The following is a 24,417-nucleotide window of genomic DNA, read 5'->3' on the forward strand; positions in this document are numbered from 1 at the left end:
AGAAAGCTAGAGAAGGGCAGCAGCATGGGAACCAATCCCTGTAGCTGTCCATGCAGCCAGTCGGTAATCTATATGGTGCCATTTGCAAGACATAACCTATAGGGTACTGATTTACCTGTGGCTGCTTTTGATTGGAGGTTATGCGGTTCTCTAAATGTATATTGCTGTCATGTGTAAACCAAAGATGAAGTTGACCTTGATGACCATATAGCATGCTTTACATGCAAGCCACAGATTGTGCTCAGTGCATCCCTTTTATGCTTGTCTGTCTTGTCTCTTCTTTTCTTTGCACTTACAAGTTTTTGTTTTCGCTCCCTTTTCTTTGCACATGCATGCTGCATGCTGGTACAGAGTGAGGATGAAGAGACGGATTACGATATGAATGACTCAGATTAAGTTATAAGTTACTGGTGAGCGCTAGCTTTCCTGACTCCCCCCTGCTCCCCAGATCTGCTCCTGATCCTTCACCAACCTCCCGGTATACTTACCCGCCCTCTGTAGTGTTGTAGAACCCCCAACACATGCTGCAATGTGGGAATAGAAGATCTGTTATGTGTTGAGGTCACAGGGGACTACACGGAATTTGGGGATTGATTTACATTTACATAGGTCCTGTAGATGCCTCTCCTGCATGATCACCCGGATCGACAGCAACTTCTACAGTAGACCCCGATCTTCTTTAGAGATCTTGATAATGAAGCATCTTAAAGGATTTTGAGTTGTCGGTAGCAGACACGTTGGAGGCATAAGCTTATCGATTCTTTTCATGCAGTTACTAGGATTCCATCTAATAACTCTGACTTGGGTAATCCGCGTGGCATCAGAGCAACAAACAATGTACGCTACTGAATGCCCCCAAATCTACTAGACTCCACTTTATAAAAAAAGAACATCCCTCTTGGGGTACAAAATTCTGTACTGATTAACTTAGTGGCTACCTTTGCTGCTAGAGGGAGTTGACGAGCCAACTGCATAAAGATTTCTAATGAACTCTGGTTACAGGTTCACTTTAAGTGCCCCTTTAATACAGATTCATGCTGCCTGTACCCAGCTTAGATATGCCCATTTGGCCATTGTATGTTTTATTCTGAAACACACTTAGAAGTTTAACTCAGCTGGAAGGGAGCTCCGAGTCAGAGGCGGACCGTGCCGGACTTTTCCTGCCTGAGTCATCAGCTCACAAGCAGGAAGATGAGCTACCACTCTTGCTGCTGCAAGCGGGGAGAGGTTGGTGCTGCCCACGCCTTAAAAGGGTTTTGTCATTAAAAAAAATGATCTAAACTTACCTATTCCTTCCTGGTCTGTCTCCTTATCACATCTTCTCCTGGTTGAGCTTCTCCAGTGCCCCAGGTCAGCTGACTGCAGGCTGGGCCCAGCTTGTTATGAGGGCTGCTTATCACAAATTCCTTCCGGCTGGGTCAGTGAAGGTCACATCCCTGTGCTGTAGCTTCACTGCCTAAGAAGGAATTGTAATCTATTTCAGAGACAGCTTGCATGAGCAATCAATGAAGATAGGCAGTCCTCCTGCTGGCCTGTGAGCTGTGACGTAACATACATTGGAAGACTGCCAACCAAATGTATGTAACCTCACAGAAAGGAGAAGACCTCCAGGCAGCTGGAGGTGAAGTGACCCCCTGGACTGCAGGAGACAGGAGAAGATAGGTGAGGGGAAGATCTGGTAAGTAGACTGATGGGGGAGGAATTTATAAGTAAAGCATTTTTCTTTTTTAGTGACAGAACCCCTTTAAAGTCTGACTTGGATCTCAGCTTTCAAGTTGAAAAGCTTTTCTGAAATGCCAGCATTTCGTATTAAAACCTACGCGGGCCTAATGGGCATCTCTGCCCCGGGTTCATGCTGTCTGTGGTTCGGGCAACATGAAACTGATGAACAGGAGTTATTGTATTGCGGGGGTTATCCAAAGAGTTACTTTCTCTAATCCTGTTTGGGTCCAGTGGGACCAACTCCTCCACTTCTAGCCCAGCTCTGGCAACAGGTCATGTGGTATGCACTTAGTGATTTCATTGGAGGGGGCTGGATATTCAGCTTATTTCAGGACCTGAGCCAGCCCCCTCCTCTCCCGAACGCCTTTTAAGGGTGGAGATAGCTTTTTTTTTTACACTTTAACCCTTTCCAATCCAGTGACGTATAAAGACATTCTGATTGAAAGCTGTACAGCTCCCATGTCGGAAGATGTCCGTCAGGGTATTTTTACTGTAGATTACTGGCCTCTGTGTCAGGGGCCTCTCCAGCATGTCCCATACCTCGCAGTACTGGCTCTAGCCAGCAGACGACGCCATTGTATAATAGCAGAAAGAGAGCCCCCCCCCCCCCCCCAGAAAACCCTAAATCCAAAATTGGATTTCAAAGGGTTAAAGTAAATCTACAAAGCTGCTTTTTCACTTGTAGTTCTGGATGCGGATGTTTTAAAACTAATGAGAAATACATAAATACATCAATATTTAATGTGCTTACATGGGATTTTGCAGCAGAATGACACAAACCTAAAATGTCAATTTTTATATTTATAGATCGACCCTCTTCTTGCACAGCAGTAAATCTGCTGACCAAACTCCAACCTGTATGTGGAGCTTCTGGTTTTAAAGGGGACCTGTCATGTACTTTTATTTTATGATGACCTCAGAGGGCAGTATAGTGATGCACATGGATTTTAGTGCTGTCACCTATGGGCTAATGTGTAAAAACCAGATAACTCCAGGCAAGAGATGAGCCAAGCGTATTCATGAGGTGCCACCAACTCCACCCACCCACTGTGATTGGCTGTTTTCTAACTATGCACTAATAGTGAGAACTGTCAATCACAGCAAGTGGGTGGAGTTAGTACCTGCATGAATAAGCTGGAATTGTAAAAAAAAAAAGATAATTGGTTACCAATAGTTGTTTTGGCATGTGATTATTTTATGCTGCCCTCTGTGGCCACATAAAGTACATGACAAAATTCTTTTAAAGCAGCGCCTACTTTTTTCCATCTCCAAAGTGGTCCAAAATTCTGTGGCTTACTTTTTGTAGGTCAGAGTTCCAACGTGCATATTTATAAGGGTGTCTTTCCACTAGTGTTTTTTAACGCTGAGATATCGCTGCGTTTTTTGTTGTTTTTTTTAACCGCAATTGTCAATGGGACTTTCTAATGTTAAAAATGCATCGTGCAAAAATTGCAAGTTTGTGCTTTGCGATTTTTGTGAGATGCGTTTAACATTAGAAAGTCCCATTGACAATCGCGTTGAAAAAAACGCAACGATATCTGTGCGTTAAAAAAACGCTAGTGGATAGGCACCCTAAAAGTCGAGGCTTTCTGCAGGCACCACTAGGGGGAGCTTACGGCATGCAGATTAAGACCTTACTGTATACACTTATCATTCCATCTAAAATCTAAAGGGGTTGTCCCTTGCAATGAAGGTATCCCCCAACAGGATAGGGGATAACATTTGATTAGTAGGGTCTGATCACTCGGACCCCCACAGATCAGATCAAAGGGACAACGTCTCCTGAAGGCCCCCTACTAAGTGGAGCAGTGGTCAAGCATGCGCGCTGCCACTCCGTTCATTTCAGCGCTTGAACTCCTATCTCTACCAGCCCAAATAAAATGAATGGTCAAGAAGTGCAAATGTGTGGCCATCACCCCGTTCTTGTGATTGATGGGGGTTCCAGCTGTTAAACCTCCATCGATCACATGGTTAGCTCTTAAAGAACACTTTCTTTGTTGGGATGAGCATGCCTTCCAGAGGCCACAGTTGTCTCTGATGCTTCCGCCTCAGGAAGGCATGCTTTATCCCTATAGAGAGCCTATGCTTGTACCATACTAGAACATATATGCTCAGGCAAGTTGAATTAGAGGCTTATTATTTGCCTCCAGCTCAACTCTAAAGTTCTCTTGTTCTTACACCAGCAGAGTTATTGTAAGGGCGTAATCCTACTGTATATAGCGCACGGATGAGAAGTCCTAAGCCCATGTAATACAAGACTACTACAGCGATCAGAACTCTAGGGACCATGACTGATCCAGTCTGCAAGTGGATAACAATAGATTATGGCCTAATCTACTTCAATTTCTCAGATTCTCAACTGCAAGACACCAAGGTTACATCCTCGGACTAGCAGAGAAATAAACTGCTCTTGGGGACCACGAGGGGAGCTCTTCTGCTTTCTACATGTAGCATGTCTAAAGATTTTTTTTTCCCCCTTGTTCTATGGCTGCAGTTATTGTCCCCTAGGACTATTTGCATACTTTACGCCTTTTCCAGATTTTAGGGGTCTCAGATCACCCAGCATGAGGCCTTATTCAGCAAAGACTGGTAAACCTAAATACAGCCTTGCCTTTAAAGTCAGTCTATCCTTGTTACTCAAGTGTTCTTTTAATCCAAATTCAAGTATAACTAAACTTTTAAAAAACGTATGATGTCATTGTGACTCGTCAGCGCTTGATCGGTGTAAGGACCCTCACTGATGATTGCTAAAATCAATGGGCAGATGCACTTGGTTGAGTGCTGTGCAGGCTCCATAGACTTTCTATGGAGCCCGTACATCGTTTCAAGCCGTGACTGAAGCAACTGTATGGGCACAGCGGTCAGATGCACACTTCTGCCTCGATTTTAGTGATTGGTAGGGATCTCTGCCCCACTGATCCAAACTCTTGACATGTAGTAACCCTTTTAAATATTCTGATCTTTTTTTAAAAACTTCTGAAACTTTCCAAACATTTATAGCAGCCTGAGCTTTTGTTTTTTTCTGATGGAGCTCCAAATCCACTGCATAGACAAAATTGTCTGCCTGCAGTAACTACTAGGGGGCGCTCACTGCTGTTCTGACTACAATGTATACAGTAAGCACTTTTAAGGCCATATTAAAACGGTGAAATCCATCCTTGTGTAATTGACCGTTCAGTTACAGATTATGTTGTGGATTATAAATCAACCTCCATATGCTGCTGCCAGCGTTGTAAATAGATTAGCTCCATACAGCGGGGCTAATCCATATGTAGAATACCACAATGCAGACGGCACATCGAAAAGTGAAGTATCTCTACTCTACTCTTCGTTTCATGATGCAGATTTGATATTGGCTTGTGGAAGAATCCACGGCATATAAACTAGGGCTAACTTCATACAGGCGAGAGCCGTGATTTATGGCTCGATATCGTACTCTCCAACGTGCAGTTTCCCTGCGGATGCGAGGCATTTTTATCTCCAACGCCTCGCGTCACTTTGGGGGTAGTAGTGATCCTCTGATACGGCTGACAGACGCGGTGGAGGATCGCGGAGTTTCTCCCGGTTTCAATGAGTGGAAATCGCATTTCACCGCGTACACCTAAGCACGTGGTGCGATGCTTCTGCCAGTACCACTGACTACAATGGGAGATGCAATTCGAAAGCATGCTCCAAGATAGGACATGCTGCGATTTTCTTTCTTGCATCGCAATGCAGTAAAACATTGCTCATGTGTCGGACCCCATTCCAAAGAAATGGGTTTGTTCTTATTCGTGCAAGATTTGGGCATCTCTCAACATAAATCTCGTGCAATTTTCTTGCCCATGTGACGCCAGCCTAAGGCCGAATACCCACGGACGGATTGTCGCTGCGGAATTCGCCGTGAGACACCCGCCGCGAGTACCACAGCATGTCTATGGGCAGACATTGCTGCGAAAAACAGGTTTCCCCCCCCCCTCCTCGCAGGGGAGAATCGCAGCATGTTCTATTCCATGTGGAAAATCACACGGACAGCTTCCATTGCAGTCAATGGAAGCCGTCCGTCCCGCGATACTTCTGCAGTGAGCACTTTGGAAGTACGGCGCCAGGTCTGATTCGGCTGCGATATTTGTTAGGTGGAATCCGACCCGGCTGTGGGCATGAGGTCTAAGGCATAGATTGCCTTTCAAACGGATGGGACTTGGATTGCGCATCAAATTGTTCTCAATCTAGTGTGTGAACACGTCCTAGCTCATCCTACTGGTGGCTGTGGATAGACAGAATTTTGACTTGTATCCATGCTGGGGATTTGGAGCACTGCAGCAAACCGATGGTGCTCACGTTGCTATAAAGATATATGAAACGAATGAGTGCTAAATTTTGGACCTTATTATTATTATTATTATTATTATTATTATTATTTTTTTTTTAAAGCTCAAAAGTTCTGTGTAAAGGGGCCCTCAGTGACTAGGGCAGGCTTGCTGACTTTTTTCATCCTTGACAGCCCCTTTAATTCCTGTAGCTGCCTGTAGACTGTTGTAACCGGTGGGGTTTGCCTCTTTAGGTTTGTGTAACCTCCTGTTGGTCCACTCCTCATGTTTCACTCTTCTATTTCTAATGTCTTTCAGATCTTGCAAGAGAGAGGCTCCCGAATGTGAAGTCTTTTGAAAGAAGATATATTATTTTTTTTTATTTTTATTTTTTGTTATTAAATATAATTTTATTCCAAACAAGCAGTGACCTGGCGGAGGATCTCCACTGTAACGAGCCACCACAATGTCTGCTTTAAGAGTAGCGTTTATTGGGCTGTCATGAATAACTTGTACTGTACTTGTGGTGGAAGCTTCGGTGTGTCATTCATCGGGACTTGGCATTGAAGAGGAACTTTTTGAAGTGGGTCTATTATAATGTATCTCTTCCCTCCCGGTTTTTATTTTACATTATTCTAGAACCTTTTTGTACATCGGTGGTATTACATCCGGGGTGACCTGAGTCTATCCCTTACACTTTGTATTTTGACACTACATATGGCCCACAGGTTTTCCCGCCATGTTTAACTCTAGTCCTATTTTTATGGGGCATCTTTCTCAGCCACTCCTTGTTCTCCACCTTGAAATGACCGAGGCCGTTTCTTCTAAGGTTGACTCACTCCTACTTTATCAGCAAAGGGTGGCTCACTCATACTTTATCAGCAAAGGGAACGCGGAGCATGTCACATGTTACCCGCACTTGTCTATTGCTGCAAAAAAAAAAAAAAAAAGTTTCCATAGAAACTCTACTTCTTCCTTAACCGAAACTTAAAAAATAACCCAGAAATTTTATATATATAATATTTTTTTTGCGATGTAAATGTATTCTCTTCCTAGCAGATTGCATCTTTGCATATTGCATGTTCAGTAAGGAATGGATTATAAAACTTTATTACAGACAACCTTTAAGAAAGTTTTTTCTTTTATACAAGATTGTGTACCTAACACAGCGACACGGGATCTTTTTAGGCAATGTTCCCTTCATAGAAATCATGACATCTGCCCATAAACCACTGAATCGATTTCAATGGGGTCTCCTAGATCTGCTGCAGGACTTGTATATTCTTCCAGACCTAGCCCTTACGATCAGTCTTGTCTCCTCCGGCTAATATGTAGTTGACTGCTCCTGTAGGGTATGACATGGAGTCCGTACCGGGGATTTCGGCCTATCGTTGACTCTCTTCCCTCCTCACTGACTCCTGTAAAATACTTACACTACAGCTTTTATTACAATAAGGGGGCAAAAGTCCTACAACTTTGGTTCTAACTTGTACCCCTTGGAAAAGTTATCAAAGTTGTGTTTTTGTTTTTTTTATTTGTTTTTTTTTTTTTTCTTGTATAACTTTATTTATTTAGACAGGTTTCTAGTTTACATTTTTAGTTTATATCAAACGCGACTAACAAAATGAACTGCTTCTGCTGTATGGATTTGGTGGGTGCACAAAAAAGTAAAGGAAGTTTCTCCTATTGTCACTCAGGACCAAAGTAAACAATCAGGTCTCTGTTAAATAAACTAATTGGCGGGTTTGACATTACATGTGTGAGGAATACAGTAGCATATTTGTATGGACACTGGTCATTGTGTGGACATCAAGACAAATTTCTCTGGCCTTGGTGTCCATGGCAACCAGAATTCGACAGAGCTCTGATTGGTTTCTTCATTGACAGAGATTAACGAACTGATTGAGGTGCAGAACAACCAATGAGAGCTCTGCTTTTCCAATTAAGGAGTGCTGATTGATTACTATAGGCAACAATCTCACTTTTTTCTTTTAATTGGCCTTCAATTTGGAAACCACATTGATAAACTGCTTTACACTACAGCAGCGCGGTAATATTTGTGCCATGGTAGGTCTTTGGGGTTTGTTCTTTCTATACTGCCTGTTAATGAGTTTGTAGAGATGAACCGTTTCTCGTGTTCTTGGCAGAATTATTAATAAATGCAAACCTTGAATTGTTTAGCCACAGAGGGCATCATAGAGTTTAGAATTGGGCACAAATTGTGACATTGATGCTTGATTCCCATCACCACCCCATCCCCACTGAAAACCCCTTCTGCATGGAAAATCAGCCTGTATACAGCTGTACACCATGCGTTATACATTATTCTTCCAACTCCCCAACAAACGCACCTGATCAATGTTTTAGCCATCACCAGATCAATACTTCCGACGTGTCAGTTTTAGTTAAAGGGGTTGTCTCGCGCCGAAACGTTTTTGGTTTTTTTTTTTCCATAGGCCCCCCGTTCGGCGCAGGACAACCCCAAAGGATGTGTTTTTAAAAAAAAATTTTATTACTTACCCGAATCCCCGCTCTGCGACGTCTTCCTTCACCAAGATGGCCGCCGGGATCTTCACCCACGATGCACCGCGGGTCTTCTCCCATGGTGCACCGTGGGCTCTGTGCGGTCCATTGCCGATTCCAGCCTCCTGATTGGCTGGAATCGGCACACGTGACGGGGCAGAGCTACGAGGACCAGCTCTCCGGCACGAGCGGCCCCATTCACCAGGAAGAAGACCGCACAGCGCAAGCATGTCTAAAAACGCCAGAAGAAAGCGACATTAGACGGATCCATGGAGACGGGGACGCCAGCAACGGAGCAGGTAAGTGAATAACTTCTGTATGGCTTATATTTAATGCACGATGTACATTACAAAGTGCATTAATATGGCCATACAGAAGTGTATAACCCCACTTGCTGCCGCGAGACAACCCCTTTACGTTTTCACTTGCCCCTTAGTAGCCTAGCCTTTGAATAGGTGCCAATGTTTGACTGGTTGGGGTCTGGCTGATTGGGTTTGGTCATCAGCCCACAGAAGGCTTTGTGGCTTTCATGTAAGAGGTGAGCTGCAGTACCGGACACAGCTGCTCATACAGATGAATCGGTCTATGTAAACCATGCAGGCCCGGTGCCCCTTTGACGCTGAGCGGTAGGAGTCTTGGACAGATCTGCTAAGGCGAAGAGCAAAAAGTAGTGATAGTCTGCATTGAATCTTGAAAAACTTAACCAACCTGTAAGCTAGGGAATGCAGTAAAATGAACCTTCATATGAAGTTGTGGATGTCTGCATTGTATTGGGTGTAACAGGTTTTCAACGTCCTTTTTAATAAAGGGTTTTCTTACAACCTCTTCCATTATCCTTGTAAATTACCTCATGCCAGTCAAGTGGCATTCCTCCAAAAGGAGATGCATCGGTTTTGGGGGTTCTTGCCCTTCATCACAAGCAGGGTACTGGTTGGATGGGCGAGGTGCCATTGTATGTCTATGATGTCTTCCTGTATCCAATAATAGTATTTGTGGTTATAAAAAAAAAAAAAGCATGTGGATTTTAATGAGTTTTTGGTTTTCTTTTTTCTTCTGCAGTTGTGAACACACCCGTATTTTTTTTTTTTTTTGGCACATGGGTGAAAAAGAGGCTTAAAATGAAACCAGATTAAAGAATGATCTCCCATCCAGTGCTGCAGCCCCAGTACCTGCCGTGCAGAACCTGGCAAAAGGGGCGAGCAGTTATGTGGCCTTCATTAAGTATATGAGCTTGGCCACTCACAGGCTTCAGTAATCATTCCTCTATGGCTGCTGAAGCCTGTAAATGGCACATGACCGCTTCCGCTGGGGCTGCAGCACTGGACCTGAATGTGAGAATATTCAGTTTTTATTCATTTTAACCCTTTCCAATCCACTGACTTCTAAAAACATTATGATTTAAGGCTCTACAGCTCTGATGTTGGAAGACATCTGTCGGGGTTCTCTTACTGTATATTGACAGCCTCTCTGCTGTCGGAGCCTATCCAACGTGTCACCACATGCAGTACTGGCTTTAGCCAGCCTATAGCGTCGTTGTATAACGGCAAAAAAAGATTAAGCCCCCTAGGAAAAACAGGATACAAATTGAATTGGAAAGGGTTAAGACCTTTTTAACTCCCCACCCCTTTCTTTTTCCATGTCCCACAAATCCCCTTTTAAGGATTGTGCTCATCCACATCTTGCATAACAATAAAAAGAAAGCCATTTTCTAGAAATTGGGGGAAGGCCTTTGGGCCCTTGCACTCTTGCCAATGCCCTATAATTCCTTTAAGTGCATTTCTGTTATGATCCTTTGTGTTATGGAACTACAGCAGTGTTTGTACCTTGGCTTAAGTTCTTTGAATTCACACATCTGAGTAGTTCACAAGACAATCGGAATGGGTGCAGACATCAATTGTCTACTCAGACCTGCATGGTACATGTAATATACCAATCCGTATATGGAAACCTCCTACCTAAATATTCCTTTAAAGCTACGATCATTTATAGTCTATGGTTCTGTCTGGTTTGTAAATCCCATTTAACTTCGATTTTTCACCTAATATTGTAAAGTGTCTTGAACAGGGATCCCCTCTTATCTGTTAACTAGAGGAGTGAGTGGCACAGCACACTTGCTCTCGAGGACCCGACACATCATACCTTACATTACGTAGTTTTAACAAGAGGCTGCACAATGAAACTCTTTCCATATGGTGGTACTGCAGGAGGTCCAAATATTTGCTGGGTTTTCACAGATTACAGGTGATCTCTGATGGTCTTCACATTACAGATACAGAGATGCTTTAAACTAGTATTCTCAATCCCTTTAGTAAGCTAGAAAAGTGTAGTTGACTAAAGACAGAAATGGGTAATACAGCCTAGGTTTTTATCCCCTTTTTTTGCCAGCTTCAGTCTCAAAAGCCAAAAAAACCCCACTGGGACAGCTTCCTAAATGGTTTGAATACGTTTCAAAAGGGTGCTTATGCCCAGTTATGTCCTTGGTACTGCAGCTCAACCTCATGGAAGTGACCGTCAAACACGGCCCGTGGACAAAAATGGTGCCGTTTCTGGATAGCGAGTGCTGCATTTTTTTCTTTCCAAAGTGGGGGATAAATGACCGCCTCACTCACACCTGGGTGCGAGTGGATGAGCTTGGATATGTGGTTCTCCTTAGATTTTCATTCTCATTCTTTCTTGGATGACTTTCAGATGGTATCTTGCATCTAATTGTGTTTTTTTTTTTTTTGTTTTTTTTAATGGTTTCAGAAAAAAAAGTGGTAGGTAAGGATGTAAAAAAAGGGTGAGAACTTGGCTTTAAGTTTCCTCTAGTCACAGAGGCTCGTGCCGGGACTGTGTTCACAGCTAAATGGTAATCTCAGCGGTTGTAGGCCTAAACGTGTGACCAATGATTGACTATAGTCACAGAACAAGCCCTTTGCAGGAGCCGCCAGGATTGAAGCAGCTGAGCTAGACCTAAAGGTGGTTGTGTTTTTCCTTTTTTTTTTTTAAATCCTTATTTTCCACCTGTCAACTTTTTACATCTGAGTCTGATAAAGGGCCATTAACCTTAGCCCCACCTTTATACCATCCTTTACATTGTGTATGCCAAGATATATTGACTGCTGAAGTAAAATATAAGCCTAGATCCTTCTTTACTTTTATCTATATTTTTAACTTTTAACTCCACTTTTGTCACTTTGTATTTTACATGTTGCAAAGGGCTAATATAATCGATTCTGATAATACTGTATATTAGACTAATGCAGTAAGTAAAGGGCTAATCTGTAACTACTTTATTTTACTATTTGTTACATTGCAAAGCACTAGTATCAAGTTGCTGTCACTGTGGTCCTTTGTCCTGTGCTACGTGAAAGTCGGATGCTCGTTTGAGCTAGTTTGGTGGTCACTTTGACAACTGGCGCATGGGATAGTGCTGTGACGCAAACCAATCCCAGGGTATCGGGGGGCCGGTTACAGCTTCGGTGACTGGTGGTCTGTAACTCAGCTATTTTCTATAAAGTGTACCAGTTTACATCAATGGCCACAGTGAGGACATGCATGCGTTATGTGACACATTAATTTATGCACTTAACCCGGACTATATTCTGTGCACATTGCGGGAGTTTTCCGCTACTCTCAAACCATACTGACAATCTATTAAGTGCAGTTTTTTTTCCTTCCAGTTTTTGTCAACAACTAATGGATTTTGTGATGTGTTAACTCATTTTATCTAGTGATCTATAGTTCTGTCGATGAAACTGTTCTGTGGGTATATTTACAGGCATGTTCTGAAAGCCTCTTGCTGTTAACTAATCCTGTTATGAAGTCCAGTGCACTTTATACTCATCAATAATTCAATGGCTTTTCAATGTTGTCACATTAAATTGTCTGGTTGAAAGTGGCTGTGATTTCTGCATCACTTGGGAAATTCTTCAGGACCATTTGACTTAAGCCTTTGCTGTAGGATGGGCCGTTATGGAATGCTTTCGGTTCAGAGTCTATTAAAGGAATTGTCCAAGAATTAAATAATTGCACCCATACAGCAGGGGGGGGGGGGGGGGTCAATCGGTGAGTAATAGTGGTTTGGGTCTCACCCCCACCCCCCACCCCTCTCTCATATTTCATCCTTGACGACTTCTTTTCAAAGGAATTTTCAAGGGATCCTATTCTTGGGATCAGTCATCAATCTCGGAGCGGTAGGGTTCAACAGCCCTGCAATCCGCTTTTGTGAAGGAGCTCCAGTGCACAAGAAGACTTGCAACTCACTCTGCCGTGCTGTGGCTCAGAATGGTACTGCAGGGCTCTCCCATTCACTTCAGTTGTGAGTTAGGAGTCTTCCAGTGCACTGCAGCTCTTTCATGTCAGCTAACTGGGGGGGTGCTGTTCGGGGACTTGACAGTCCCACTGAAAGTGAATGGATCCACCAGTGCTCCATTCAGTCTCCTTCTCACTGCAGGGGAGAAGGGTAGGCGGGGCGCGGGGCGGGGGGGGGGGGGCAGCAAGGGGGAAATAATCCTGCAGTATGGAGGACACCAGACTACTGTTCTTGAGAGGTTGGCGTCTTGGTGACGTAACTTGCTGATCAGTGGGTATCTTGTATTCTGTGGATCAGGAATAACTTAACATTCTGATACAACCCCTTAGGTTAATGGGGTTAAGCTGCAATACTAGACACAAAAAAAGTGTACATATCCTTACTGATTCAAGAGGGCGGGCATGTAAACCACTTATCCCCCCAACATGCAGACAGCCAAACCGCTAAACAGAGGAGCAAGAAACACGTGCAGAACACTGAGACAGCCACTCACAAACCCTCCGTATACTGAGGTGGGTGGCTGTTTAATGTGTTTATGCTTATATTTATGCAATAAGAGATGCAACCTATTGAACAATTGGCACTGTTTCTAGGGGGGGGGGGGGGAGGGAGCTCCTGTACTAAATACTGTAATAGGCTGGCTCGTTGGGGAATATATTAAGAGTTCTTCAGAGAGGGGAGATACCCAGTCCAGCAGTGGTGGAGCCTTCACTTCCAGCACTGGGTTACGTGGTATGGCCATTCTGTTGCTCATGACGTCCTTGCATGGACCTGGCTGTTCGGTTCATTTCCGTAACTCAGCCCAATCTCTGCATTCGCAGCGACAGGAGGAGGCTGGCTTGGTGTTTAAAATGAGCTGAACCCAACACTAATGTTTAACATATCAGCAGCTGCCTTCATTGGAACGCCTTTTAAAGAGGGGCAATACTAAAGACCCATTTAAACACAACAATTATGGCTCAAGATTCGCTCAAAGGCAATCTTTTGAGCGTTAATCGTTGTGCATATTTACACGCTCTGATAACTGTTCTCGGAGCGCTCAGCTGGATACCAGCTGAGCGCACAGAGCGGGGTATGCAGAACACAGCTGGAGCGCTGTCTTCTGCATACTCCTGTGTTCTCTGAGCAGGATATCAACTGAAACAATAGGATCGGCAGTATCCCGCTGAGAACTCGGCACGCGCCACTGATGAGACTCAGGGTTGTCTTTTAGCTAGCTGAAAGACTATGAGTGAATCGTGCACAATGGCGGCGCGTTTAGACACAACGTTCATCGCTCAAAAGACTGCTTTTGAGCAATAATTGTTGGGTCTAAATTGGATCTAGGGCATCTGGTTATTATGGCCATTTAACAGCAGCCATTCTTTACTGTATCAAAGACATGGTAAATTTGTGCTCACTGAAGTTACCCCAGATGTTCCAGCTGGGAGGCCCAAAAAAAACAAAAACTCCAGCCCATAGCTACATTTACAGAGCGTGCACAGGATTTGAAAAACATTCTACCCCCTCTTCCTTCAAAAAAAAATTTTTTTAAAATGCTGCCACGCTAGTCCACAAGCTTTGGATCACATTGTATGGCCTTTCCATTGCCAGTACTGGGCTGAAAGTGGAGGCTCTGACACCACTGAACCAGGTAGGTATTTTCCCTCCCTGGACAACTTTTTTTTTTTTTTTAAGGGACTTTTCTATTAAATTATGGTAAATATCCTACTTGTAGGATAGGCAATTAGACCATGAGGTCAGTGAGCTTTGTGACCCGGTCAATGGTTTTCCAAGCACAGCAGCTTATCTATACTGTGCAGTTCAACGCTGTTCACACAACCTTCTTCATTCTGCAACCACCCTCATCACATAGTTATCCTATAATAAGGATAGGTCTTTGGTGTATTGGATTGGAAAACCCCTTTTAATGCTGCTTTCGCACAGCACTATTTTGCATCCATATTTGGAAGCCAAAACCTGAAGTGGAACCTACAGAAGAATGGACAGATTTGCACCTGTTGTGTATTTTGGACCCATTCCTGGTTTTAGCTTGCAAATACCGAAGCAAAATACTATTGTATGAAAGAAGCCTTAAGATAAGTGTTGAGCTTTCTAGATGCAGATTCTATACAGTCATACTTGGGTGCCCACACACCTTGGTCAGGGAGCCCTGTAGTGTCCCCTACCAGTCATTGCATATAGGAAAGCTGATGCATTGTAGGGTAAAGTCATGGGGCAATTTCAAATGGTCCTACTATCCCATTGGGCATACTGGTAGAGTAAGAGGAGCCCATCTTCCCTTACATGTATTTAACTTGTGTATTGTACAAAGTTTTTCTCTATTTTTAGTCAAAGAATGCTGCAAACTCGATATGGGAAATAAAATCTATTGTCTGAACATTGGTTGTCTTTTATTCCTGCTGCAGAGACTGAAGAAGAATCAATCCCCTAGCTGTTTGATTCCTCCCAGTCTAGAATTGGTTAACTTGCTACTCTGCACTGAATAGTTATTGGGTGTCTATTATATGTATATTACTGGTTGCGTCCCAACTTGTACAAACCAATAAATAGTTCTTACTTACTATCCTCTGTTTGCGTGTAAATGGGATCGAAATACAAGTTTTTCAGCCGAGGAGGTTTTGTGTTTTTTAAATCTAGGTTATGGTCACATGAAGACAGATTTGGTGTGAATTTTCCTCAGAGGGGAAAAATCTGCCTTAAAATTTACATTTGGTGTGACTTGTGACATGAATCCGTAACAGACTTCGAACCATTGTCTGCTTTAGAACCGCATCAAAATCCACACAATCTGCTATTTGTGAATGTACCTAATCTCTTTAGACATCTTTTGTGGTTTTGGTTTTTAAGAGTTCCACATCTCATATATAGACAGTTAAATGATAAAATGCTGGCTGTAACCACCCAATGGGGGAATGCTTACGGTATACAATTAAGTCCAATGTATCCAGTAAGCCCCTCAGCTCCACCAAGGGGTGACTGCAGCCTGCTAGAATGTAAACGAAGTCTGTCACCTACATTTAGGCCTCCTGCACACTGGCGGGTTGGACCCCACATGCGGGATTCCTGCAGCGGCGTGCCTGGCCAGTGACCCCAGCGTACCTCTCTTCTCTGCTGCGAATGTGTTGGTCAGCGCACATGCGCAGTACAGGAGAGGCTGTGCCCATTCTGCAATGATGATGATGCGTAGCCCACACAAAATTGCAGCATGCTGCGATTTCTCCCCGCGAGCGGGCATAAAATCGCATATTCCCATAGCATGCTATGGGCTGGATTTGCTGCAGAAATCCATCTGGATGTCACAATGCAACTCAACCAATCTGATTGGCAGTTTTACTGCTGCAGCCATCAAAGCGCTTTCCCCCTCCCTACCCCAAAGCAAGCCCCTGCTGATGTGCATTCTAGAAACACTACACCAGCACCCTACTTCCGGCTTTGGAGCATGCATATGATGCTAGTGAGGCAAGGGAGAGACTAATGGATGTCACAATGCATGTGCCAAAACAAAGTGTGGCACCAGTGGAAGTTTTATAAACCACATAACATCTTCAGCCTGTGCTTGTCAGGGCTTCCACCGCCAAACACAAAACTGTGGCAGTGGGACCTTGCAGCAGCCTAATTAATAGCACAGACTAATTAAAGCAAACTACTATGACCACGCGATGTCAAGTATAATTCGGCGGTACCTTAAGGCACTTTGTCCATGGCCGAGGCGGAATATCGCCAGAGATATTCCGCTGCAGGGGAGTACTGAAAGGTCTCCGCGATAAGCCTATCTAATAGATAGTGATTCTCCGCTTGTGGATGTTGGTCTGCACTTTCCAGAGTTAGCCTATGGAAAGCGTGTCATGCGGGGAATTCATTGCCGCGGATCTCGCAATGACAACTCGCCTGTGGCCAGCCAGCCTAACAGTTTAAAACTCAATAGTAAATCATAGATGCTGGACTGTCCCATTCAAAATTTACACTTAGTTTATTCTATCATTTAAGTAAAAACTACCCTTTGAATAAGTCATAAAATATAATTATAATTTTTATATAACGCCAACATATTCCACAGCCCTTACAAAATGTGAGGAACCGAAACAAAACCCCAGTTACATGTAGTAATCAATTGATGGAGACAATAGGGGTGAGGGTCCTGCTCCAACGAGCTTACATACTACAAATAATGGGGTGATATAGAAGGTAAAGGGGCTGGAGATGTGCCCGGTATGGCAAGGTGGAGAGTGAGGGATGCTATACACATAGACAATGGTCAGGCCGTATAGTGGCTAATCAGTATGACGGCAGGGGACGGTTGATTACGACTAGCAGGGATTGCAGTCAGTTGAACAGGGAGCATGTTATCAGGTGGAGTACAGAGGGGTTTGGTTTAGGAGATATGATATACCTCCCTGAAGAGCTGCAGTTTTAGAGCACGCCTGAAGTTGTGCGAGTTGGGGATTGTCCAAATAGGTTGGGGGGTAGCCCATTCCAGAGGACTGGTGCTGCTCTGGAGACCTCTTGGAGGCAGGAATGAGATGTTTGTATTAATGGGGCAGTTAATCTGATTTCGTTAGCAGAGGGCGCAGGATTGAGATGAGGGGGGGCAATGTAGGGCGGCGCGGTGCTGTGGAGAGCTTTGTGGATGAGGGTAGTGAGTTTGAATTGAATTCTGTATTTGACTAGCAGCCAGTGCACAGAGTAGAGGCGTCCGAGTAGCGGCTGGACAGGAAGATGGGCCTGGCTGCCGCATTCAGGATGGATTGCAGAGGGGAGAGTCTGGAGCAGGGGAGGCCGATCAGCAACGAGTTGCAGTAATCAAGCCGAGAGTGGATGAGGGCAACAGTGAGTGGTTTTAGCGTGTCCACAGTGAGAAAAGTGCGAATTCTTGCGATGTTCTTGACTTGTTCGGGCAGCAGATTGAATGAAGGGGGTAGAGGAGAGATTGGAGTCGAATATGACCCCAAGGCAGCGGGTGTGCTGGGAGTTATGGTGCCGCACACTGAGATGGAGATGTCAGGATGAGGTCAGTTAGACGGCTGAAGCAGGAGTAGGTCGGTTTTTGAGAGCTTCAGTTTTAGGAAGCGAGAGGACATAGTGTTAGAGACAGCAGACCGACAGTCGGTGGCGTTCTGGAGGAATGTTGCTGTGATGTCATGGGAAGAGGTGTATAACTGGGTGGCATCAGCGATGGTACTAAAAGACAAATCTGATGGTCTGTCCAATAGGGGCTGTGTAGATGGAGAAGAGGAGGGGGCCAAGGACCGAGCCCTGAGGGACCCCAACAGCAAGGGGAAGAGGAGGGGAGGTAGAGCCAGCAAAGGAGACACTGAAAGAGCGGTCAGAGAGGTAGAAGGAGAACTAGTAGCGAGCAGTGTCTTTTAGACCAATGGAGCGAAGCATACTGAGGAGGAGTTTGTGGTCAACGGTGTCAAATGTTGCAGAGAGATCAAGGAGGATCAGTAGGGAGTAATCATCCCTTAATTTGGCCTTCAGGATGTCGTTTGACAGTTTAGTCAGGGCGGTTCCTGTTGAGTGTAGGGGCAGAAGCCGGACTATAGGGGGTCAAGAAGAGAGTTTTCTAAGAGATAGCTTATAAGGTGGGAGTAAACCAGGCGTTCTAAATTAAACAACTATAATAAAGCGCAGGAACCTCCGTGAAAACACATGTAATACAATATAATGTGACAAACGGTAGTATTGACAATATTCTGGAACATTATAAAGTGTCTCCAAGTTCTTATGAGACAATCACCCACAACAGGTTTGCACACCTATGAAGTTACTTCATTAGCAGGAAGTCCCTTGCGGAGAAACATCCAGTATTTAAAGGAAAATTACCTAGACTTTCAGATTTTGCGTGCGCAAATCCCCGCGTAAACGCGGTCGTGTGAAGAAGCGCTTTCTATTGAGGTTCATACTGCCCAGACGGTCAGGTTTTTCAGGGTTGACGATGAATAGGGTCCAGTTATTTTCATCTATTGGCACATCATATGTTAGGACTACTTGCATATAGTAAATCCAGGTAACAGACTTCCTTACCTTTTGGGTAGACAGGGCATTTTAGAGCTCAATCACAAAAAAAATGGCGTTCTGACCTAGTTCATTAAAAACTAGGATGTAAGACTTTTTAGTGGGTAAACATTAACTTTAATTCAATAAGCCAAACAAAAACAAAGGTTGCAGAGTGAGAAAAATGCTAGACTTGTTCCCCTGTCACTTAAGTGTTCACTGCCCACAGGTGAAACCGTAAAATATCATTTATTAATATGGATTAAAGCAAATCCTAGTTGCTATATTTCTAAACCTGCAAATCTACATGCCATCCGAGGATCTTTACCTATATAAACCGGAACAGGTAAGTGGTGCAGGTATGTGAGACAGACAATGGACGAAAAGCAGAAGCAGCCTACAACGGGCCTATTAGGCCCTACTGCTTGCTCCTATGCTGAGACACGGTAGGCGCATGCGATGTGATACAACGTCATGAAAACAATAGGAGGAACTCCGCTATCCGCAGTGGAGGCGGAGGATTCCCTTCATCCCCAAGGTGATGCGAGGCTGTTTTTTAAGCATGAAAACTCATTGGATCCTCGGGAATTCACATGGTGGGGAGCGCGAGATGGTTGCGGGATACATGGCCTGATATCGCACTCGCCCGTATGAAGTTAGCCCAATAATCACCACTGTTCAGTTATTGCCCACACATAGGCCAGCCAGACCATATATCAAATGTAGTGTGTGTCAAAGCTGGCACATTACATCCAAGCTATAGCCCGAAAATAGAAAGCGGGGCATAGACACCTTTCGTCAGTGTAACAATATTACATGTTATAAGCACAGATTACTTTGTAATGGCTCCTTCACATGGGTGTATGCGCAATTGTGCATGCCTCAGTGCAATGTATTTGAGCATGGTTTTTGGCATGCGGGACATATTAATAGGAGTTATCTGACCTTGACTGTTGACCATCTGGTAATTGTGATGGGCAGTATATCTATAGTGGCTACTCTGGCTACAGTGTGTTATCGGTAAGGGCTCTCAGACAAGGACATCCATCGCAACTGCTCCGTCTCACATTAGTGGGGTGTTAAGAAGGTTCTACCAGAATTTCAAGTTATCACCTATCCACGAAATAACTTGCTGATCGGTGAGGTCTCACTGTGGAGACCCCTGCCAATCTCAAGAACAGGGGTCCCATGCCCTCCTCACTTCAGGGTTACTTTCCACCCTCCACCCCCTCTGAGACTGAAGGAAGTGTTGGTCACGCCAGTGCTCCATTCACTTTCAGTGGCAGCCATTTGGGTATTTCCATCAACCCTCTATTGAAATGTAATGGAGCGTTGACCGGGGAAAAAAAGGAGAATGGGACATGGGAGTCTTGATCTCGAGAATGACAGAGGTCTCAGCTACCCCGTCTTCTTGCAGGCTCATTTTGGGTCAATTCTCCTTATTGAGATGCTTTGGTACAGGGCTACACAGATAGGGGATAACTTGAAATTCTTGTACAATCCCTTTAAAGAGCACCCGCACTTTCTGAAAACTTTAGACATGTCATGGAGACTTGTCAAAAGTATTCACCAGTGGGGTCCCGCTGCTGGGCCCCTCTGCTGATCGCTAGAATTTATATGGTGGCTGCTATGTTTGCTCATTTTCGGCTGCTTCTAACAGCTACAGACGGCCTCATAGAGGTGTATAGGAAGGGATGGTAGCAAAAATGGTACAGCCTGAGCTAATGCTGTGCTGGTGCATCATAGGATAGATGTGAAACTGACAGCATATCCTATTTTGGTGTGTGTTTCGCACCAAAATGGGCCATAGACGTGAATGTTCCCGTGCAAATATGCAGGAAACCGGTGTATTTGCGAATCAAAACAATAGGCCTTTTATGTATGGCTTTTGTGCATGTAAATCCGCTGCATATTTCCACGTGCAAAAAAACTAGCGGAGCGGCAAAATATGCTGAAAATCTGCATTGTTTGGTCTGTGAATACACTGTGTATTCATGGAACGAATTATGCTCATGCCCATGTGAATAAGCCCTAAAAATGGCGCATAATCTGCATCAAACAGGGGGCTACAACTGTAGGGAAGTGGCTGGAATACACAGAATTTGATAGGCAATCATGTCGGGGGGGGGGGGGGGGGGTGAATGTGTTTTTGCTGGAGTGGTCCTTTAACTTTAGTAATTATATGAACAATGGGCTTAATAGCACCACTTCTATTGTCCAGATGATACCAAGTTGTGCAGTATAGTGCCGGCTATAGAAGTCTTTAGACATCAGTGCTGCCAATGAGGTTCAATGTGGATAAATGTAAAATACTAATACTCACATATATGGCGGTTTATGACAAATGTTTGTGATGGGAAAGACCTTATTTTCATATTACGTCAGCGAATAGCAGTAAATCCTGAGAGTGCATCTAGTAATAGTGGACTAATATGTAAGTAGGAGCCAAAATGACCCAATTTACTAATACAGATTTATCAATATGTTGGAGAAAAAAGACACAAACCCAGGGAAGAAGGGAGTTGACTGTCCCAAAATTAGGGACTGTCCCTTCAGAAGGAACACTTGAGATGTCTGCACTACTTAGGGCTTGTTCGCAACAGTGGTGGAAGTCCTGTTGCTAATTTCCGCTAAAAAAAAAAGTCGGACAAAATAGAGCTATATACAGTGTTACTCCAGCCTGCTTAATCCCAGATAGATGATTAGAAACTGAGCAGATTCCATTGTAGTCAACGGGGTCTATTCTGTGCCATATGATGGTTTTGTGCAACCAGGGGCTGTAGTTTTCCTGCTACTTGAAGGGTGCAGGAACATGGAAACCCTCTGCGCTGATGTGCACAAGCCCATACACATCACAAGCTATAAAATGCTTTAATGAAACAGCAAAGTATATGATGCCAGTGATCGCGGACACAGTGTGCCCTCTAGTGTTGAAAGAGCATACTGCTTAGAGTAAGATATCTGATAAGACGCAGTAAATGTCTTCTGTCATTATTTAGATCATCTGTCTCACATACAGATTAGAGCCCTGTCATACGGGCTGAGAAACTGTTCCGCCTAAAGACCTGTACGGCTGAACAATAAATTAGTTCACTGTTCAGTTTCTGTATTCGTAAAAAATGAATGACCGATCAGTAGATGAATGACTGCCTGTGTTATAGTAATATATGTATTCTATTATATGCATATATATATATCTATGTAATTTCTGTGATTGTTTCTCAAATCAGCCTAGGCTAATACGCTTATATATATGTATTGATATTGCCTGCTGTTAGAATAAGCAGCAGGTAAATAACAGCATCTAAATGGTTAACTTGTTCAGTATTGTACACTGGTATGTACAAGATGCTTCTCATAACTCCCACACTTCTTTCCATGGGGAAAAGCTGTCTGAGAGAACTCTTGGGCCCCCTCCACTGATAAGAAACTACTCCTGGCACCGACCATTGCATTCCTAAGGCCGCCTGCACACAGCCGGGTCTCACAGCGGGATGCGACCTGTGCCCTGGTATTGGCCTTATACTTACCCGTCCGGTGGTTTCTCTCTCTGCACTGCTATGTGCCAGCTGGCACACCGCTGCACATGTGCAGTGCAGAGCCGGCGTGTCAGTGGTGACGTTTCTGTGCGGGCCTCTGCACATACCGCGATTTGTTTACCGTGCGAGTTTTCACGCGGTCAAATTGCAGCAGCGTGCATGGATTTCCGCTCATGTGCAGGAGGCCTTAGGCCTTATTTCTTCTTATCTCTAAGAAATCACGTGTTTTATTAATAACACACACCTAAACTTGTTAACTAGAGATGAGCGAGCCTACTCGGCTACGCCCCTTTTTCGCCCGAGCGCCGCGATTTTCGAGTACTTCCGTACTCGGGTGAAAAGATTCGGGGGGCGCTGTGGGTGAGTGGGGGGTTGCAGCGGGAAGTGGGGGGGAGAGGGAGAGAGAGAGGGCTCCCCCCTGTTCCCCGCTGCTACCCCCCGATCCGTCACGCCTCCCCCCGCTCCCCGGCGCCCCCCGAATCTTTTCACTCGAGTACAGAAGTACTCGAAAATCGCGGAGTATACTCGCTCATCTCTAGTGTTAACATATGTTAATCATTAGAAACGAGAGCCTATCCTGAGTTCTTATGAATTTAGGTGTATGTATCTCTATTGCTACATCATTTGGACTATATATGTACCATGATGCTAATAATAAATCAGAAGTATACTACCTTTGATACATGATCTGTATCCAGTGTCAGTCGTCTGTGTACAAGCCTTCTCAATAATAATTTGTAACAGACAGTGAAGTCGAGATGAACCATTTGGGTTTCAATAACACCTGTTTACTGTGAATGAGGCAGGCACAATGGAATGGTCTCCAGCCCACTCTGCCTCCATTCACTAGCAATGATCGTTCCTGTGTAAAAAAAAAAAAAAAAAAACAAAAACAAAAAAAAAAACTGAAATGATCATCGCTGGGCCCACCTGTCGGACATCTGCGCCCATCGTCCTTTAGTGTTGAGTAAACCAAAACAGTCAAGCCCTATTTTATTTTTATTTTTTTTAAACTCAAGATTTTTATTGAATTTTTTCCGGATAGCATATGCAATAACCATAAAACACGTGAATTACAGATATAGAAAAAATTATAGGTACCGCATATGTACCACAGATATTTTTTGTTAGGTGATAAGTCTCCCTCCCTAGACCACCCCTAACGTTGGGTTCGGATCCAGGGGAGGGAGTCCATAGAAAATACAGTGAAAAAACTCATTACATAAGTAGGAAACATGGGGTAATAATCCCAGGATGAGATATGAAGCAAATAGCTAAAGAAACCAATATAAAGGCCAGTAAAGGCCAGTAAAGAGGGGCAGGTAATGGCAAGGTGTGGGGAGGGGGAGAGAGTGGGATGGTTGGGTAAGAGAGAAGGGGAAGGGGGAATTAAGGGAAGGGATATGGGTTCCTGATTATGAGGCGGTGGTGGAGACTCATGCCATCTCTCTCCGGGGTCTTCCCCCTCTTACCTTCCACCTGTCGAGGCCACATGCTCCGAATCCTGAGTGCGCCATCGCTCACCGCCCGAGGTCCGCTCCGCTGCTCTGAGAACACGTGTTATCCCCTGAGTCTTCCACGTCCGGCGGGAGCCGGCGCAGGCATGCCGTGGCACCCGCTCCGTCCAGATCCGATGCCCGAAATTGAGTCTCGGAAGCTTTCCTTCTCAGGTCCCTCCAGGGGTGCCATGTAATGATAAAGTCTTCCTGGTTTCCCTTTGACCAGCTCGTGATTTCCTCAAGGTTGCATAATAAATCTGCTTTTTCCCTCCATTGGTTTACTGGGGGCGGAGTTTGCTGGAGCCAGTACAGTGGAATTAATGCTTTGGCCGCGTCGATCAGATGTGCTATTAGTTTGTTTTTGCGCGGGTGAAAGTGGGCCGATGGCCTCCACAGGAAAACCATGTCAGGTGTTAGGGTGAGATTAGGGGACAACGCTCTCAGGTCTCTCTCTATTTCTGACCAGTATCCCAAGATGCCTGAGCATTCCCACCATATGTGAAGAAAAGAGCCCACTTCCCCTCCACATCTCCAGCATTTGTTGTGTGGGGCTA

At 44.4% G+C, this 24,417-nt stretch overlaps 1 protein-coding gene across 2 annotated transcripts in view; it reads left to right on the plus strand.

The window, feature by feature from the left end:
* The window catches only part of LOC136576772 (BTB/POZ domain-containing protein KCTD5), a 47,447-nt gene extending 35,033 nt beyond the window's left edge, over nucleotides 1-12,414 (plus strand). For both annotated transcript variants that reach the window (XM_066576331.1, XM_066576332.1), the window contains one exon: nucleotides 6,330-12,414. In XM_066576331.1, the coding sequence (XP_066432428.1) occupies nucleotides 6,330-6,359 (30 nt within the window). In that variant the 3' untranslated portion in view covers nucleotides 6,360-12,414. The remainder of the gene's footprint in view (nucleotides 1-6,329) is intronic.
* The last annotated feature ends 12,003 nt before the right edge of the window (nucleotides 12,415-24,417 follow it).

Source organism: Eleutherodactylus coqui, chromosome 8, assembly GCF_035609145.1.
Source record: "Eleutherodactylus coqui strain aEleCoq1 chromosome 8, aEleCoq1.hap1, whole genome shotgun sequence".
Lineage (NCBI taxonomy): Eukaryota > Metazoa > Chordata > Amphibia > Anura > Eleutherodactylidae > Eleutherodactylus > Eleutherodactylus coqui.